Genomic DNA, 15314 nt, shown 5'->3' on the forward strand with positions numbered 1-15314 from the left:
AGTGATACTGAACATCATTCTATGTGTCTATTGGCCATTGTATATCTTCTTTGGAGAAATGTCTATTTAATCCTTTGTCCACATTCTAAGTTGGTCATTTATTTGTTTTTGCTATTGAGCCATAGTTATTCTGTATATTCTGGATATTAATCTCTTATCTGATATATAACATGCTGACATTTCCTCCCACTTCATGACTTACCTTTTCACTCAATATTTTATTTTGATGTATGAAAGTTTTTAACTTTGAAGAAGTCCAACTTACCTATTTTTTTTTCCCTTTTGATGCCTACTAATCTGATTTTTAGCCCCTGGCCATCACAATTCTATTTTCTGTCTCTATAAATTTGACTACTCATAGGTTAAGAAACATGAATTATTTTTTCCTTTGAAGTTAAGAGATAATTAATGGCCACAAAAATAACAATATGTAATACCACTTTTACTTACATAGAAATTAATAATATGTTGCAGCCTTAGTGCTTTCATATAGGTCAGATATTCTTGGCTACTTTTGCTTGAGGTACATGCAAAAGGAGTGATTGACTTCGTGTCATTCAATACATAGTGACTTAGCTCAGGCTGCTATTACAAATCACCCATAGGCTGGGTGGCTTGAACAATAAACACTTATTTCTAACACTTCTAGAAGTTAACACTTCTGGAAGCTGGCAAGTCCAAGATCAAGGTGCTAACAGATTCAATGTCTAGCAAGAACCTGGTACTGGTTTTGCAGATGGCTTCCTTCTCCACTGTTCTCACAAATGTCAAAAAGAAATGAAGAGAGCTCTCTAGGGTCCCTTTTATAAGGGCACTGATGCCTAGTTGCCTGTCAAAGGCCGCATCTCCTAATATCATCACATTACATTCAGGGTTTCAACATATGCATTTTGAGGGGGCACAACCATTTAGCCCATTACATATATACAGCTCATATTTTAATGTAAATGACTCAAGAATCTTATCCTCTGCTACTTTTTCTATACTGGGTTTGATTTTATTACTTAGTACATTGGAAGCACAGAACTAACATGAAAATTATGAATCCATTCCTAATAGAGGGAAATGGAATACCCAAAAGAAAACTGAAGAGGAAGAACCAAGCACTTCACCTATCCACACTCATCTTGAGAATCTCTCGTTCTGGAGAAAGAAAATCCATTCACTTATTTTACATTCCCTGAATAACTTATATAATAAAATTTGTCATTTAGTACACTTCTATTAAAACTTTGTAGGCACTATATGAGGTATAGAATATGATTTAAACATATATGGAAGTCCCTGCAGGTACATTTAAGTAGTGCCTCATTATTATTAGAAAATTATAGATACAAACCTCAATATAGAAAAAGTACACTGAAGGGACTATGTAGATACTGACAATGAAAAGAAAAAATAAAGCATCCCATTACCTCTCTCATAGAAGAAGGAAAATGCCATGCTATTCATACAATATGTTGTTTAAATGGCTTTTTCATTCATCAAGGGAATCAAACTTTAAAGCCCATTATATATAGAAGTGCCAAACACTGGGGCTGGGGTTGTGGCTCAGTGGTAGAGTGCTTGCCTAGCACGTGTGAGGCACTGGATTCGATCCTCAGCACCACATAAAAATGAATGAATAAAATAAATGCATAAAAAACAAATGGCAAAAAAACTAAAGTAAAATTTGCCAATAGTATCCCCAGTCATTTTTTAAAGCATTGCATTTAATTCCCTTCAGTGGGGTGGAAGGAGACAATGACTTCTTATTTCTGTCACTTGACATCAATGGATAGAATTTCTAGTTCTGGACAGAATTCTCTTGTATCACTTAATGTGATCTTCACGCAGAACAATTTATATTAGTGATTATGTAGCTACTTGTAAAAAAATAATCATAGTATACCAAATTTCAAAATATCTAAACTCTCAGGAGCAGCATCTCATTTGGATATAGAAAGCCAGACAAGTTTTCCATTAAGTAGCAAAGAAATAACATCTTGGCCCAAACCCAAAGCTCAAGATTAACTGTATAATCTCTGATACTATAAAATCTATGTTGTAGAACTGAATAAAGTGGAAAAAACAATTGGAACCATGGAAATAACCTTGGTTTAGCTCTAGCTTTTGTATAGTCAGTTCTTCTATGCTTGTCAAGATAGGCAGGTATCCCTGAGGTCCACTAAGCTACACACAGAATATTGACACTGCATCCAGTTTCAAGCTAATCCCTTAGTCCTCATGGGCAAGGAGCAGCTAGCCATGTCTATTTCTTTTGAAACAAAGGCAGACAGGCATTCCAGGATGGCTGCTCTTAATTTTTGTCTGCCACATGAAAATGACAGATGTTCACATGGGAGCCCTTTTTTTTTTTTTTTGAGAATTTAGAGAACACAGCATGGATATAATACATTTTGGTCACATACAATTCTTTCCCAACAGAAAGAACACATTGTTAGGCAAATGAAAACTTAATATTGGTAATATTTGAGAACTTATCTTATTTATATTTAAACTGATATTTAAACTGATTTGATCATATAAACATTTTAGTGATTAATTGTTAGTAAAAGCAAAGTGACCTGGCTCCATCATTTTGTAGACACAGGACATATGTAAGTTTCTTTAACACATTTCACAACTAATTATAGCATTGTGCCACAAAGTACTGTTAATATATTCAGTTTCCAAATTCTCTTCCAAATTACAAATAAATAAAATAAGTAGAAGAAGATGACAGACATCTGAAGCTGAATGTTAGCAAGGTTTCCTTGGACCTAAAGTTTATACAATTTTGGGTGAATTCTTAAGAGTAACAACAAAAATATGAATGCAAAATTAGATATGGATCCTTACAAGTGGCCTGTACAAGTGAAAAACTCTGAAGTATAACGGTCATTAATTTGGCAATAAATTTGCCTCTGAAGAACATTCTAATGAACAACCCAAATATTCTGAGTTTCAGCTGTTAAGTCCAGTGTGATAGGTTTCTAGCTTTCTACAAGGCATAAGTCACACTTCTGGGAAGAATGTCTAGTAAATGGATAATAACAGGATGTCAAAGCAGTTGTTCATGATGGGCCAAGATGGGGCAACCCCATGCAGAGAGAGATAAGTATTTTAGTGATGAAACACAGCCTCCTAATCAGAGAAATTGTTTCTCAAAGCTTGTCTGTGGACTTGTGCTAGCCAGTGGGCCAACAATTTACCAGTGAGAGGATCCCTCTGAGATACATTTCTGCCTGTGATGGTGGGTCCAGCTAGGCCCAGAATCTTCTCTCTGAGTAAGTACACACAGAGAGGAACATGATCAGGAAAGGTTCCCTTCTCTGGTTCTGACTAGCCAGACACCCACAGTTTCTTCCTGGCCCTGCAAGGAGTCTCAGACATATGAGCTATTATTCTTTGGCCTCTCAGTCTGGACAGAATATTCTAGATTTAGAATATCAATATAGAGCTATTAATTTCAATTTCAGTTATAAATGTAATAATAATGGAAACATCAGAACAAACTGAACATCCAGGCTTTGCTAGCTGGGTTTATGTTGAACTAGAGAACAATAACAAAACCACAAAATAGTACAGGTATTCAAGAAAACAACTAAGATTTATGTCACATGCTTAAGGAAATTTTTATGTTGTTATTTTTCAGTATTTATATTGTGAAATGTTTGTATAAAAGTTTGCAGTTCATTAAAAGTTGTCCATTGTTCTCTTTGGGAAAGAATTATATTTTTTCTGCATACATATTTTCTAATTTTGCTGTTCAAATGTCCCTTTTTAAGAAATACAACTAAAAACCAAGATGGGCTACCACTGTACACCCTTCAGAGTATCCATACTAAAAAAAAAATTAGATAATGACAAGACTTAAAGAGAGGTGACAAAGCAAATGGAGTTCTTACACACCGCTGCTGAGATATAAATGGCACATATGGTTTAGAATACTGGAAGTCAGGCCCAAAGTTGAACAAGAAAGAGAGAAAGAAAGAAAGAAGGGGGAGGGGGAGGAGGAGGAGGAGGAGGAAGAGGAGGAGGAAGAAGGAAGAGGAAGAGGAAGAAGGAAGAGGAAGAGGGAAGAAGGAAGAAGAAGAAGAAAGGAGGGAAGGAAGAAGGACCAGCCAGACCTTTTGGAGCAACAGTTATCTTCATGGTTACATAGCCAACATAAATACACAGATATTCAGCCAATGGCATGTAGCCAAATGCTCATATAAGTACTATTTGGGATACCTCATAAATGGAAACAACTCACATGTCCATCAAAAGTTTAAAGGCTAAGCATTTCATGATATATTCATTCAATGAATTTCAATAGCACTGAAAATAAACTACAACTGTATACTACTATATGAATGAAACTCACAAACAAAATGTTCAATGAGAAAAACTAGATTGAAAAGAACAGATGCTCTATGATTTCATTAAAATCAAGTTTTAAAAGGCAACACTAACCCCTAGCCATGGCAGTAAGGATAGATATTGCCTCTGGCCAATAGTGAGAGTCTGAGGTGCTGCAGATGGACTAGTAACATTTTGTTTATTTTCTCTGAGTTATAATTGTAACATGGGGCTGATTACTTTGTGAAAATTCTTTGCCTTGTCCATTTATAACTTGTGCATTTTTTGCTTACATGCTTACTTTAATAAAAAGTTTATTTTAAAATGTCCTTTATTTGTTGACATCATGAAGATTGTCACTATGGTAGTCCCTTAATTCTAAGAAAAATGTAGAAGATTGTGAAATCTTCTGGACTAGAAACTGCTTATTTAGAGGCTGCTAAGAAATTCACACATCAAGAACCAAACCTCAGGCACCTCTGTTTTTTAAGGGAGGCATTCACAAACAAGGTGGCTAAATAAGGACTCCACATTACACAGTATTTTCTAGAAAGTACTGTAACATTATCAAAGGTTTTAGGTAAATACATTTTCTCCAAATGTTCTTTCTCATTTCCTGCCATATTCTACTTTGAGTACATCTTGTTCTGAAATGATGTAGCCTCTTTCAAGGATTTAATCAATAGATTTAAGAACACTTTCATTCTAAAAGAATTTTCCATGAACTTTTCCTTGCTCACCTCCAGTTTTCATTTCCTGTCTCTTGACCTGTTTTTAACTTCTTACAAAATTAATTTGAAATGTCTAACCTGCTGCAACGTATAGTCCATATCAGGGTATTTTTAATCAGAAACATTTTGAAAATTTAATTAAATACGAGACAGTTTATCTCTGCCCACCATTGTACTCCCAAAAAAACTTTCCTTTTCAATAACAATGAGGTCAGAATGACCAACGCAGATGTTAGACCTCATTCCCACAAATGAATCTGGTAGCTCATTTTCTAAAACCTGGCCAAGAAAACAGGTCAGAAATTTTGCACTTAAAGAACAATACAATCGTTAATGCAAATCTAGAGTTGGGGTGAATTTTTAAAAATTCTCTACTCATGTCTTTTAATTTTAAAATGGTTCATGTATAAAAATAAATTGAATAGGACAAAAGGAATAAGGAAAAAAACTTCCTATTTCATACCTAAATCATACAGCTACATGCTCTGTTTTGTGTTTTGTAGTTGACAATTTGGACATATGATAGTCAGTTTTTCAGATCTCCTAATGGTTACCTTTATAAGTGTATTATGTGTCCAAGCATCTTTTTCATGTTTTATTAGTTTTAGACAAGGTGTATTAACTTCTGACTCTAAGAGAAATCAATATACATACGCTTCATCCTTTTTGTACATGAAAAAGAATAGATAACATTTATCACATGCCTAATACATGTGAATATTAGACTGTAGGCTTCTAGTTACATCCCCTCTCTAACTCCATCTCTCAATTTTTATTTGTTATATTTTGAATTCCTCAACTGATTTGTATTTATAAAATAATTTAAGGCTCTATTGCCTAATGTATTATTTTTTCTCTTTGCAGTGCTAGGGATTGAACCCAGAGCCTCATGCATGTTAGGCAAGAATTCTATCTTTGAGCTACACACCAGCCCTTTTTAAATGTTATTATATTTTTAATTTTATTTGTTTGTTTGTTGGTAGTGGGGATTGAAGTCAGGGTCACTCTACCACTGAGCTACATCCCTAGTCATTTTGACTTTATTTTGAGAAAGGTTCTTGCTAACATATTCAGGCTGGCCTTGAACTTGTGATCCTCCTGCTTCAGACTCCAGAGACACTGGGATTATAATCATTCACCACCTTACTCAACTTACTGCATTCAATTTAGGCAATAATTTTTTCTCCTGCCTCTTACATATGAGGAAATCCTTGCTGCTAAACTCTCACATGCTCTCCTGCCATGAAATTTTGTTAATTATGTTATAGAAATTATATTATTAATGACTCATTAGGAAGATATAAAGTATTTTCATTCTCTGTTGTAACTATTTCCCACAATTGGTTAGACTCTTCCATTGAAATGGACATAATATTCATTTCAGCTTCTCTATTAATTTCTAGCTAAAGAAATTTCAGACAAGTTTTTTGTTTGTTTCAAGAAGACCTTGCAGATGTCACACTCACATGTTCAAAAATGTCTCTTTTTGGCTTTATAACTGAATGGTAACTTGGCTGCACACAGACTTCTTGGCTTTCACCATTGTCTTCCCTTGACATCATAGTTGTTTGGTTACTTCAGGATGGAGCTTAGCTCTGGAGGATTCTGGAGGTAGCCTTACTGTCAGGTCCCTCCCCTTCCCCCAGGAGAGCTGCTTTTGATCACATTGGGAACTGCAGGATTCTATATCATAATAACCATTTGCAGTGCAAACAGAAGGTTTGCATATGGCTTGCAGGAAACCTGACATGACACAAGATTTGTGCATGTTTGTGGTGATTCTGTGCTTTTTAAAATGATTTCTTTTTCTTCAGCTAACATAAGCTGCTGCATAGCTAAATGCCACCCACTGTCTCTCCTCCACTTAGCCATATTCCAGTCAGCCTGGCTTTCTGCAAATGGCATTTGTCTTAGATGTTTCTGCTGCTCTCTGGCAAGAGTAGAGTCACTCATTCTCCACATCCTGCTCTTTCAGGGTCCTTCCCTGAGCCTTGCTTTTCTACTTCTTCTTTTATGAAACACTGTTTCCCAGAGGGCACCTTTGTTTAGGCTGGGTTTCACTGATTGTGATCACTCACTGTTATAATCAGTAAGTTGGGATTTGTTTGTTTGGTTCCATTTAAATCGGTGTTTTCTTCTGTTTTGCAATCTTTTTCTTGTTTTTTTTTCCCTTTAACTTATGAGAAGATAATGGGGTCAGAGCATCCTAACTGTGTCCTCTTTCAACAATTTTCTCCTTTACTCTATTTTGAAAAATGGTGGATTCAGTAAAACGTGGGGGATGCAGTCTTAGCCTCTGTACTAGTAGTGTATTCTTCAGTTTTGTTTTATTTGGCTTAGTTCATGATCAAAACATGTTTTTTAAATTTTTTTTGTACTGAGTTTTGAACCCAGGGGCACTTTATCACTGAGTTATATCTCTAGCCTTTTTAATTTTTATTTTGAGTCAGAATCTCACTAGGTTGCTTATGGCTTTGGTAAGTTGCTGAAGCTGGTCTTGAATTTGTGATCCTCTTGTCTCAGCCTCCTGAGCTACTAGGTTAAATGTCTTATTTTAGACATTTAATAAATGTCTTTATTCTAGACAGTGAAGGCTCATTCAAGGTCTACTGTCCCCCTGTCCCCCTACCCAGAAGAATTTCCTTCAATTTTTATTTATTGCGAAGGGGATCCCAGGGCAAGTGTCTTCAGTTCCCACTCCAGGAAATGATGAGGAGTCACAGGGGTCCTCCTCTGCACTCTATTTTCAGGCATGACTGAATTCCTGGAGATCCCTGATTTCACTTGTCCCTCCTATTATAAGAAATAGAATCATAAAACATCCTCATTCTCTGTTTCTCTCTCACTTGTAAAAAAAAAAAAGACAAATAATACTTCTTTTATATTTTCCTTTACTTATAAAGAAGCTAAGAGGTTGATTATGGTGGATGAAGAGTTCTTAGCTTCTAAGTAGGATCATTGGTTGAAAACAAAATTTTAATGTAAATTATGCAATTTAATTTCCAACATTGATACATTTTTAAAATAAGTTGCTGCTCATGCAATGTAAAGGTTTGTAAATATTTGTAAGTTGTGATAAAGAGATAATATATTATCAGACGTCATGAATTTCATCTAATGAAATCTATCCTTAGTACTTTGAGTATATCCTGTAAGCAACTGTTCATAACCTGGATTTCCCAGCAGGAAAAAAAGTGAAATATATGTACATATTTACTTACAAAATATTACTTAAAATGAAAATTAGTAGTAGTAATTTAAATTACAATTAGATTTAGATAAATTTGCAATAACTATGTATGTATATTACAATACAACAAAACTGAAAATCATACTAAGACTAGGCACATTTCAGTATAATTTTTAAATAAATATTTCCATCTTGATGAACAATTTAAACAATAACTTAACAATAATAATAATAATCTTAACAATAAATTAATTGATAACACCTCAGATTAGAAACTTTAAAATAATTAGGAAGAATAAGAATTTATCTTACTCTTTGCTAACTTTTATTATGGTTTCTTCTAAAACTAATCATTTCAATTCCTCATGTACAATTAAAGCTAATTCTTTTTTTAGAGAGAGAAAGAGAGAGAGAGAGAGAATTTTTTAATAATTATTTTTTAGTTTTCGGTGGACACAACATCTTTATTTGTATGTGGTGCTGAGGATCTAACCCAGGCCGCATGCATGCCAGGCGAGCGTGCTACCGCTTGAACCACATCCCCAGCCCAAAGCTAATTCTGAGATGAAATTTTTGTATCAATTTTATAAGGCATATTATAAAATTCTAGGTTTTAAAAGTTGATAAATACTGCCAAGATTTTTGTAACAAATGGCCATGGAAAATATTAAACATAAAATTTTAACAACATAGTTTTAAGAAAGAAGAAATATGTTTCAGGATGAATATTAATTTTTTTCAGCCTTCTTTCCTGGGCTCAAACTCAGAGAATGCAGGTTTTTTCCTCAGTTGAATTATATGATTAAAAAGAATTTTCCCAACCAGGCTGAATCACGGTATTATCACAACTACCCCCAACTAATTACATGAAAAGAAAATTGTACACTTTTGTTGCAATGAAAAATATTATTTATGCTAACTACTTGTCTCAGAATATTGGATAATAGATCCCACATAATGCCATATTCTATTTGCAAGTGCCAATTCTACTGTTATGAATTGATGAAAAAAATCTTTAAGATTTAAGATGATTTTAAGGAAAGGAGATATTATTATTCAAAGAAATAACAAAAGCATCCATCTGAACCACTAAAATGATTATTTGAAAAGTCTCTAAACAAAAGAAAAAAAATACCATGGAATTGGTACTCTCCCTCAACAAATAAAGGAGCAAAACAAGATGACTAGAAAATAAAGATGCATATGCCATTTTTGACAAAAGTAGGTAGCAGACTCCAAAATATTTGTAAGGGGTATTATATGTAGCTGAGTTTGTACAGGAAGTATGCTGGAAAGATAAGAGGATATTCTTACACCACAATTCCCTAAAGTGGGCATTATTTTGGCAATTTTATAGATAAGACAATCTAAGCAGAGAAATTCATAATTTTGCTGAGGTTTCCACAGGAATGTAAGCTCAATGGGAGAGATTGAATTTGGACTCAGGGCTCTATCTAAGCCTACTCTGCTTAAACCTTGTCTAAATTTGTAACCCTTCAATGTGAGAATTTCAGAATAGGCTCTGCTTCTTCTTCTTTATTTACATAATTCCAATATAGCCTCATTTTTCCTTATAAAACTTATCATCCCAAGAAACACTTTCTACTTATTCCATGGTGATCCATAATGCTCTTTCATTAACAAAACCTTTCATTAACTATCACCTTGCCATTCTAATAATGTACCAAATCCTAGCTTACTGGTTTGATTTTCTATATGGCTTCTAAATTTGGGGTAGTAGTAGTTCAAGTAGTTCAATAGTCTTTATTAAGCATTTATCTTAATGTACATTTTTTAATTTAATAGATTTTAAAATTAGATATTTAAAAATTCTTATTGAAAATGTATTTCAAAGGCAAAATTATATTACAAAGCTTGAGAAATCATAAAGATACTTCCATTTCCTTATAGAAATCTTATTCATAAAGTAGCTTAATTAATGCTTTTTTATGTTGTCCATTCTTGGATTCTTTTTTCAGTGCTGGCCTCAAACTCAGGGCATCACACATAATAGGCAATTGCTCTACCAATGAGCTATATGCATATCCTTTAACAAATGCATTTTATAAATTTAGAGAAAAAGTTATTTGGGGGCTCTTTTTCAAATTCCTAATCCTTAAACACACTGTATATTGTTATATTTTAAATAACTAGAAAGATTAATGATATTTTATAAGGCGTGAATAGATTTAGTGTTCAATAAAGTACAGAATTAAGAAGACTGAATTAAATTGGTTAAACAAGTGACAAATTAGATTTGGTACCATTCCTCCTAGTCTCCTAGTATGTCAAAAATCATACTCCCATATCAGAAAATGTAGGCTTATCCACTGGGAAATTGACAGTGGGTAATAAAAATCAGTAACATGAGGAATTTCAAATGTTCCCCAATTCTTCAAGTATTCACTATTACTAGTTGTGATCAACAGTCTATAATTCTCCAGATGGCAGTCTACTGCCACCACTACCTGGGAAGAAGTCACAGGGAAAGTTACTCAGCCTTCCTGAATTTAGTGAGAAAGATACAGAGGTGCACTTACTAAAAGAAAAAAAAAAGTATTTTCTTAATGCCAAAATGGATCTGAAATACAAGTTTGCATAGATCTACAACTGGGCTATAAGCACACTCATGGCTCGCTTTGCTATATTAGAGGGGGGAGAAGGTCCAAATCCTTTTACACTACCCATCAACACATCTTTCTGTCCATTTATCCATCAATAGTCTGCACATCCATCTTTCATCCACCCACTAAATACCCACAAGGATACCTGACATTCTTTGCATTCATTTTCAACCAGGTTTAACTTATGGTTTAGATATGAAGTGTCTTCCAAAAGCTCATGTATGAGACAATGCAAGAAAGTTTAGAGGTGAAATGATTGGATTATGAAAGCCTTAACCTAATCGGTACATTAATCCAAAAATATGGATTAACTGGATGGTAACTGTAGGCAGTTAGGGTATGGCTGGAGAAGGCAGGTCATAAGGAATTATATTTTGTCCATAGTGAGCAAATCAGTCTATCTCTGCTTCTGGTAGTCATGTCCTGAGATACTTCCTCTACCACATTCTTTCAACATAATGTTCTGCCTCACCTTGGGCCTAGAGCAATAGGGCCAGCTGTCTATGGACTGAGGCATCTGAAACTGTGTCAAATAAACTTATCCTCCTCTAAAATTTTTCTTGTCAGGTCTTTAGGTCACAGTTGCAAAAAAGCTGCCTAAACCAACTTACATCTTTATACAAACAAAAAAACTCTGAAGGAATTTTGATTGCTATTCCCCCATCCCAAGTTTGTACCAAATTGGGAAGAAGTGAAAGGATGGGTTGAAGAAGAAATTCAGTTAGATTTACCTCCCCTCCCCACTATGGTGGATCTGGAGGTCTACAAATTTGGATCCATTTAGCACCTGCCATCCACTGAAGGATATGTGTGTGTGTCTGTGTTTGTGTATAATATATATATATATATATTTATCTCCATCCCAGAAACAGACTACAAAGGAAGTGAGTACTATCAGTCTACAAAGGTCAGTGAAATCTCACTAAATTACCAAAAGATAAATGCATGTTGTTTGCCTAGGAATCTCCTGCACACAATTTATTGAATGAGGCTCAGTTCTATTTCAATAATTACCATTATGAAATCAATATTTTTGTGACAGGGAAAAAGCATAAAAATTCTTCCTCCTTTTCCTCCTCCACTTCCTAATAAAAGTGAATAAATAAGGAGAAGGGGTTGGTTTTGACAAGGACTGGAATTGGGGAGGCAAGCAAGGAGAAAGAGAAGAGCAAAATGTAGCACTCAAAGAGAAAATAAAGTATTCAAGGGTGGCTGGCTAGGAGACAGAGGAGAGGAGAGAAGAAAAAGTAAAATCTTAGCAGATTTTACTTAGAAGGAAATGGGATTTGGAGAAAGGGAATTTAATGAGATTTTTGGAAAAGTTTTGCAATAAAATGTGATTCCCCCCCCCCTGCACATGTTCCATACAAACCACAGGTCCTCAAGGCTTTCAGCAAGGACCTAGATTGTTTTTGCAAAGCTTCTTAGGGTTGTATTTGTGTTTCCTTTAATGGCACAGCCTGCTGAGGTGAGCCTCAGAGCAAGAACAAACAGCCTAGATAGACACCAGGCATGTATACAAGGGGACATCAGAGTGAATTAAAAAAGGCACTTACTAAGCCCATTTTTAGCAATTGTTCTTAACTTCAGTGGTCTACTTTATTTCTAAATCCCAAATAAAATCAAGGAAATGAATACATGAATAAAATCCCAAATAACAGCATCATAATTTCTCTGTCAACATATGATGCCTGCTAGAAAGGAATGGTAGCTGGGCACAGTGGTGCACGCCTGTAATCCCAGTGGCTTGGGAAGCTGAGGCAGGAGGATTGTGAGTTCAAAGCCAGCATTGACAAAAGTGAAGCACTAAGCAACTCAGTGAGACCCAGTCTCTAAATAAAATACAAGATAGGGCTGGGGATGGGGCTCAGTGGTCAAGTACTCCTGAGTTCAATTCCCAGTACTCTACCCCACCCCAAATAAAAGAGAGTAAGGAATGGTAACTTTGAAACATTGAGAAGGAAGGGAAAACCTCCTTTTGGGAATTGCTTGTGGACTTAATTAACTAAAGACTACTATTTGAGGTCCTGTTGCTAAAGTCATAGCAACTGCAGAAATAGCAAATATGGAGAATCAATAAATAAGTGTCATTAGCACTCACAACCTCCACTTTATGATGAATCCTGTGCAGGTGAAAAATGCTGATGTGAGGGAAGAGGCCAGCAACAGCTTCACATATCAAAAAATATATTAACTATGGAATGATGGATGTAAAAAAATGCACTACACTCCTAGCGGGCTCATCAATCCTGATGGCTTCTCTGGAGTAGACTGGTGGTTTTTCATCAGCCCTCCTCTCTGGCTACTCTTACCATCTAAACATCCCCCTTAGCAATTCCTACTCTCACATCCCTGGAGGTGACACTGGAGTACATTTATAACCCTGACCTCTTTCCAGAGCTCCAGACCCAGATTTCCAACTGACCTGCTGGGGCTGGCCAGATGGATGGCCTGCTGACACCTCACAATCAGCTGGGCCAAAACAGAATTCATTTGCTGAGGCTCTTCTCCATGTCCCCCTTTGTGAATGAGAAAACCAAATCACTGAGTTAATCCCCAGCTCAAGGTCACTCAGCAACCAATAAAGGTCAGAATTTGAACGCTGAGCTCCTATTTCCAAATCCCATCCACATGGTGCACTCCTTTTCAAGGCTTCCATCTTACCATACCAGTGACTATTTGTCATGAGGAGAGCAACAGTGACCTCGCCTGGCCTCTCCTCCCCCAGTTACTCATCTTGCTTTTCTTTTCTTTCCTTTTCCTGTTTATGGGTCCTCACTTATTGATGCCATGCTCTGATTACATCATTTCACTTTCAAATAAACAGGCAGCATAACATCACAGTCTCTAAAGCCATACTTCCTCAATTTGAATTCCAGCTCGACCTCATACTAGCTATGTGGTATTAGGCATGTTAGTCTCTGTATATAATTGGTTTTCTATGTGTGAAATGAGAATGGTTATATGACACATAACCTCACTATAATGAATGAATAAGTTAATATGTGTAAACCAGTGGGCACATGGTTAGTGCTATATAAGTCTGCTTACTCAGTATTATTACTATGTATCAATAAAAAATTACCTATAATAACTCAGTTTGACCTTTGTGGCCCTCTACAAGTTGACCTTCACTCATCTTTTAACAAAAATCCCCTTATACACAAACAACTCACTCCTACCAGGTTGACCCAACACTGTTTCATAAATAATTTTTTTTTTTTTGCCCTCCTGGGACTGTTATTTTTCCAAGTTTCTTTCTCAGCTTGGAGTGACTTTCCCAGTCCTCATTCTCAGGGTCTAGATGGCTTGTGTGAATTTGTTGTTCATAACCAGATTCCAATTTTCTCTTCTCCATGAGGCATCTTAGCTGGAGTCAACCCAACCCGATAATGACCCCATTGAGGGTACCCATTTCCGGGTCATGCTGCCTAAATTGGACTTTCCTGCCCTTTCTCTAGTAGTTATGATCCCAAGAAAGTGATTTAACTTCTCTCTATGCCTGAAAATCTTAATGGAGATTAAACAGCACTTTCTTTATAGGATCTTAGACACTAAATGAGACATTAAAGGTCTCAACACTCAAGAAATACCAGCAATTGCTTATAGAAATACACCTGTTTGTTTTCATATATGTCTCTCTGTTTTGTTTTCTGGAACCTTGGAAGAAAAATGGTAGCTTATTGCTCTTAGAGGATCTTGTATCTAGCTTTAGGGAGGGACTACTAAAGACTTAAATGTTCATTGAATGCGTATCCATCAGTCAACCTTCCTGCCTTAGGAATGCAGTTGGAGCATAGTGAATGTTTGGCTCAGGTTCACAAATCTGAATATCTATTCTATTGAATATCCATTCTAAAAGATATAGGACATTTGCCCAAATCCAGAGGAAAAATCAGTATTTTGGTAATGAATTATTTGCTTTCTGTTTAGATTTTCCCTCACTACAGAATGAGAAAAGAAAGCAATTCCAGTTCTGATTAATTATGGAGATCTTAGACTTGTTGAATTTTAATTCCAAGAGTCATTAAAACATCTGAAATGTGAGACACTCTTTAAAAGTTTCTTGAATCAAGAATTTCTCACTCACTTGTTGGGAGATATGAAATAATACAAAACTATGTGGAAAAGGCATAATAAAACCAAGCAACAAATATCAAATGTAGTTGAGTATTAAGAGCTCAAGGTTCAGAGTTAGACAGAGTTCAAATCTTGGATCTGTCACTTACCAGCTGTGTGACCTCATGCCACTGAACTGTTCTGTGCCTCAGTTTCCTTAACTGTAAGTGGGGACACTAATGCCTGTCTCATAAAACAGCAGAGTGCCTGAAAAATAACAAACACTCAGTAAATGGTGTATGTTAATGACAATAACAACAGCAACAACAACAATAGTTTGGGAAAACAAATTTGACCTTTCCTTTAGTGTCAATAATCAATTTA

The 15314-nt window shown here is 35.5% G+C and overlaps 1 protein-coding gene across 5 annotated transcripts in view; it reads right to left on the minus strand.

Moving 5' to 3' along the window:
- Window positions 1–15314, minus strand: part of Frmpd4 (FERM and PDZ domain containing 4) — a 786938-nt gene that overhangs the window by 341213 nt on the left and 430411 nt on the right. For 3 of the 5 annotated variants that reach the window (XM_040286842.2, XM_040286821.2, XM_040286809.2), the window contains exon 2: window positions 15101–15197. The exons of the other annotated variants lie outside the window; for them this stretch is intronic. In XM_040286842.2, coding sequence (XP_040142776.2) covers window positions 15101–15117 — 17 coding nt within the window. In that variant the 5' untranslated portion in view covers window positions 15118–15197. The remainder of the gene's footprint in view (window positions 1–15100; window positions 15198–15314) is intronic. 5 annotated transcript variants of the gene reach the window in all.

Source organism: Ictidomys tridecemlineatus, chromosome X, assembly GCF_052094955.1.
Source record: "Ictidomys tridecemlineatus isolate mIctTri1 chromosome X, mIctTri1.hap1, whole genome shotgun sequence".
In the NCBI taxonomy this organism is placed as follows: domain Eukaryota; kingdom Metazoa; phylum Chordata; class Mammalia; order Rodentia; family Sciuridae; genus Ictidomys; species Ictidomys tridecemlineatus.